This window comes from Mastigoproctus giganteus, chromosome 4 (assembly GCF_048544385.1).
Source record: "Mastigoproctus giganteus isolate SK-2022 chromosome 4, ASM4854438v1, whole genome shotgun sequence".
Lineage (NCBI taxonomy): Eukaryota > Metazoa > Arthropoda > Arachnida > Uropygi > Thelyphonidae > Mastigoproctus > Mastigoproctus giganteus.
The window spans coordinates 19,160,636-19,165,991 of record NC_143578.1 but is presented as its reverse complement, the minus strand read 5'-3'; the positions used below and the strand labels follow the sequence as shown (position 1 = coordinate 19,165,991).

Sequence of the window (5,356 nt, the reverse complement as noted above, 5' to 3'; positions counted from 1 at the left end):
ACTTTTGTTGGAATTATAAAAATCATGTTTCCTTTCAAACACACTACTCGGGATGAAATAATCAAAATGGTAAAGGAATATTTTCAGAAAAATAAGATGTCGTGGAAAGATTGCTTAAGCTGGTACACAGCTGCAATGACCGAAAGAGTTAAAGGATTTACATCAAGGGTTCGTTCTGGTAATACAATGCTTTATCATATTATCAGGATGTCATAAAGAATTTAATAAAATCCAAGTCATTAAAATCAACAGTTTATGTGCTAAGAGTTGAAATTTTTTTGCGAATAATTCTTACTTTGTAAATTTAATGAAGGATAGTAGAGCCTTGGCGTCCCTCTCTTCTGTTGCCGCCGGTTGGTTGCCCCTCGTGTACCTTCTCGTGGTGGTGGTGGCGCTTTTCCGACCTACTGACTCCGGGTAGCCAAACAACCAGTTCACTTCTGGCCATTTCTGCAGAATCCTCTAATTTAAAAGTGAAATGTGGCGGAGATAAACTAACTTTCCAGGTGTCGCCCAAGACAAATACATGCAGTGACTCACCAAATTTCAAGGCACGAGCTATGACACTGCTCAGAAACGCATCCACAGTAGATATCTGTGTAATGTATATCCCGCCGGTACCCACAATTGATATAATTACTGAGGCAGCCAACTGGGCAATCACCCACTTTCACCCCTCAGCTCACCATATCGCCATCGGAGATTTCAACCTCCCTCCACAGCTCACTGCCCAGAAAAAGATCCTTGTTGGCTACATGAAGTCAGGAAATATACACCTTATCGATCACTGCCCTACTAGAGTAGAAACCCACCTTGATTTGCTATTTTCCCCCTTAGCATGTATGATTGAAGAACCACCTGAGACACACTACAAATATGATCACGACCCTATCTACGCAAAAGAAATTATTCCTGCTCGTGGACCACCAGCTCGAAAAAACTTTCAAACCGACGTCATCGTCAACCCTAAGCTCCATAACATCCAAAAATTCCTGCAAGCCGCCACCCTTATACCTTGGCATGTCCTTGAAACGTGTGACGTCTCGCTTGCTGTAACACTATTGACAAACTGGATGAACACCATTGAACAATATTCCGAATCAAAGAAGATATAGATCTCATCTTACTCCAAAGCCTGGTGGAATCCAAATGTACACATGGTCTTCCTGTTAAAGCAGCAGCTACACCAGATCTGGAAAATAACTCAAGAGACTTCCGTCTTGATATCATATTCAAGAGCACGAGTGCAATTTAATAGGGAGAATTCACGAACTATAACAGCACACCTGACCGCCAAACTTCAAAAAGGGAAAATCCCATACCGCTTCAGATCTCATAGCTTTCCTAGTCAGCTGGGCCTAGCTCAATGGCTAGATCATATCATCAGATTCAACACGCCTCAAGATCAACTAAACTCTCTTTTATGCCCCGACAATGAATTACAACAAGACATCATCTTGCATTCCATCACCAGCTGACAGATGCGATAAACTCCCTTCCAGGATAGCAACCGCGGGGACCGATAAAATGCCACAATTCATGGTAAAATGCCTCACTCCGTTCATCCTCCAACCTCTCAAGTCCATCTTCAACGGAATTGTAACCACAAGAAATTTTCTTAAAGCCTGGAATAGCTACCTTTTCAGACCACATCCAAAACTTCGAAACCCCACTCTATCCAGGCACTTTCGGCAGATATCTAACTCTTCAACGCTCCTGAAAATCCTGGAAAAGACTAGGCTGCCCACCTTAATAAATCAGATTCTTGGAGATAAGCCGCCACAGATGTACTACGGAACCCGAAACCGATGCACAGTGACGAACCTCCTTGCAACCACATGTAATATATTGTCCGCCTTTGAACAGCAAGAGGAACTCGCAATCACGGACCTGGATATTAAAGCTGCCTTTGACGTCATCAACGTGTCGGCGCTCCTCTGCTTACTGGAAGACCACTATCTAAGCCAAGGTATTATCCTCTGATTCACAGCATCCCTCCTCTATGATAGGGTACTGCAAGACGATGCCTATGGACAATCGCACAAGAAGGCAATTTCTGCTGGTGTTCCGCATGGAGGAGTCCTATCTGGCTTATCATTTACAGCTATCATTGCGCCTCTTGTCCGTAACAATGAGAAAATCATCACGTATGCAGATGATATAAAAATTCTAACGCCTATTGCTTCAAACAATTACCTTGAAGTTACAGCAAGCATTAATAATAGCGTTATCAGAGTCGCCCCTTACCTCAAACAGTATGGACTCTATATCAACCCACAAAAAACAAAACTAATGGTGTTCTCTCTCAGACCAACCCCTACAATAATAGCCCCAACACTCGATGTAATTGTAATATCTGCCAGTCCTACACATGCGGATTTGGGAATAGTGTTTGACCCAAAACTCCGGTTTCATGCTCATGTAGACAAGCTCACTTCTAGAGTAGCCTTTCTCCGATGGCTAGCTAAACAACAACTAATTTATGTTAAGGAGCCTCGTTTACTTAAGATATTCATCAGAACAATAATCTATTCTACGCTGCTGAAATGTGGGAAACAGCAACTACTACAACGAAGAAACCAATCCTCGCTGCAGAATTCTGGCTACTTAAATGGGCTAACCGGAAAGCTTGTCTCCCTCAACAGGACTGAACTACATCCTTAGCTACCTCAATGTGGATGCAGCAACTGCCTGATATCATCGAAATACAACTGATAGCTACAGTTAAAATGATCACGGTTCAGATCTCAACACCGTCCATTTGGGATTCGTGTTACTGGCGAATACCCAAGAGAGAACTTCGGTCAATCCCGATGCTCTTCTCGAGGATTCGGAGGCTTCATATCTCAGACCGCTTCCTCCCAAACCAAATGCTACCTGAAGCACAACACCTCGACGCTGACTTCTACAGGTTTTGCAGCAATAAAACCTACAAGTAAGAAATGTTAGAAGCTCGCTCCAATCCCAGAATCGAATAAGAAGTTCGTGTGGCCTCCACACCATCTGCCAAGCTCTCGTGTGCCACGACAAAAATCCTTTGACAGAGAAGAATTTCATGTATATTAGATATTTTATTGTAAATAAAAATTTAAATAATAAAATTGTAAATAAAATATTTTATGGTAAATATAACCGTATGATGTAACTTGTAAATATAGTTAATACTGCGTAATATGAGAGAAGTGTAATGGCATGTTTACATTTTACGTTTTTAATTTTACAGTGTGCATTATCTATTCTGATGTGAGCCCCTGGTCGTTGGCCGTGACGGGACAATTGCAACTTCACTTAAATCTATGTATGTACATTGTATTCATTTAGTTGCAATAAAGATTTTTTCACTCACACTTCGTAATTCAAGAACTGTGTATGTTTTGAGAAACTGAATAAGTTTGAAGTTATAAATAATGTGTATATCCTGCTTTTATACTATATAAACAGATGAATGTGAATATTGTGATTTTAATTTAGGTGATACAGAAGCCTATGGTAGATACATGCTGGTCTGTAGTCAAGTCAAAAAGGAGGTTAAGCAGGCAAAGGCAGATTACGAGAAATATTTGGCAAAAGATGCAAAGAATAACTTATGTAAAATCTAGAAGGATCGGGATGAATCAGATTGGTCCACTTCGTGTCGACGGTTCAACTGTTGATGTTCCTGCTTAAGTAGCTAACAAACTGAATCAGTATTTTGCATGTACATTTACAAATGAGGAATTATTCTGGGAGGGGAATGCCAGAGGTGTATTAATTCCTGTCAATGAGTTAAATGATTTCGTAATAACTGATAGCAAAATGGAGAAGAAATTGTTGAAGACAAACATAAGAAAGGCAATTTGGTGGATCGGATCTCTCCACTTATATGGAAAGGGGCAGCAAAAGAAGGAAGCAAATACTTAGCCATAATTATCCAGCTTCCTTGGACTCAGAGTACCCATGGACTGGGGATGTGTAAATGTGACCCCAATTCACAAAGGAAGGTTAAAGGCTAACAGAAGTAACTGGTTAAAGAAGCACTGCAGGATCATCTAGAGAAGACTTGAGTTATAGTTCGGACACAGCATGGTTCTGTGGGGCAGTCTTGTTTGACCAATTTCATTGGATGCAAAAATTATTTTGATATCATACATTTGGACCTTAGGAAAGCTTTTGATACTGTTGCACATGAAAGACTGCTGTACAAATTAAGGCAGTGTGGCATTAAGAGCAAGTTCCTAGAACGGATAAAGGGATGGTTTGGTGGGAGAAAACAGAGAGTGGTAATAAATGGACTCAACTCTTCGTGGACAAATTTTATTAATGAAAACGCCAAGGTTCAGTGTTGGTTTCATTGTTGATTTCGTTATTTATTAATGATATTGATGAAGGCATATCAGGCTTAATGTCTAAGCTTGCAGACGATACGAAGTTTGGTAGGGCTGTTAATAACACTAAGGACAGTACGCTACTGCAACAGGATCTAGAAAAGTTGAGCAGATGGGCTGAAAGATGACAACTGAAGTTTAAAAAGGGCAAATGTAAAGTACTGCATATGGGAAGCAGTAACCCCAGAGTAACGTACCAACTGTGTGGTACTACATTTAGGGTGTCAGAAAATGAATATGACCTGTTAGTAATTGTGCAGTGAGATATGAAGTTTTCTGACAGTGCACACAGTCTGCAAGAGTTGCTCCTGGTTTCTTGTCTAAAATATACAGGAATTTTTTAGCAGGGATAAGGAGGCAATTATCCCATTGTATAATTATATACGCGTATAATCAATTCCTGATCCCTGTATACAGTACTGAAGGTGGTCAGGCCATACCTTGAGTATTGTGTACAGGTCTGGAGGCAACATTTTAGGAAGGATGTAAAGCTGCTGGAACGAGTACCGAGAAGGGCAACAAGTTTAGTGACTGGAAGAAAGGGTTGCTCTTACGAAGAAATGCTTAAGTTATGCAATTTACAGGGACTGAAGACTAGATACCTGCGAGGTGATCTTATTCTGGTGTATAAGGCCTTGAGTGGTTTAAGCAAGCCCAATGCTGATGGGATTCCTCCTCTTCTCCAAATTAATCGCCTGAGGGGACATAAATTAAAATTGGAAAAATCAGTTGTAGAATAGATGTGCGAAAGATTGTCTTTAGCTGGAGGGTGGTTCATTGCTGGATCAAACTACCATCTGTCGTTTTAGAAGTTTGTCAGCTTAAATAAATCCAAGGCAGAACTAGACGATCATTTGGAGCAAATGGATGGGCGAAATGGGAAAGGTTTTTTTGTTTTTCGCTGATCCTGTATAAGCTTGCTTTTTTGCATCATATGCCTCCACCAATTCTAATGTTAAATAAAACAACAAAAGACAAATTAATTTTAGACA

General features: G+C 40.5%; 1 protein-coding gene across 1 annotated transcript; it reads left to right on the top strand.

The window, feature by feature from the left end:
• Positions 1-1,434: 1,434 nt before the first annotated feature.
• Positions 1,435-1,983, top strand: LOC150086444 (uncharacterized). The gene has a single exon (XM_090372167.1). It carries the CDS (start codon positions 1,435-1,437, stop codon positions 1,981-1,983), a length of 549 nt encoding a protein of 182 aa, XP_090228293.1.
• Positions 1,984-5,356: the final 3,373 nt, after the last annotated feature.

Coding starts and splice junctions, on each gene's coding strand:
- LOC150086444 (XM_090372167.1), top strand. CDS start 1,435: ATGAATTACAACAAGACATCATCTTGCATTCCATCACCAGCTGACAGA.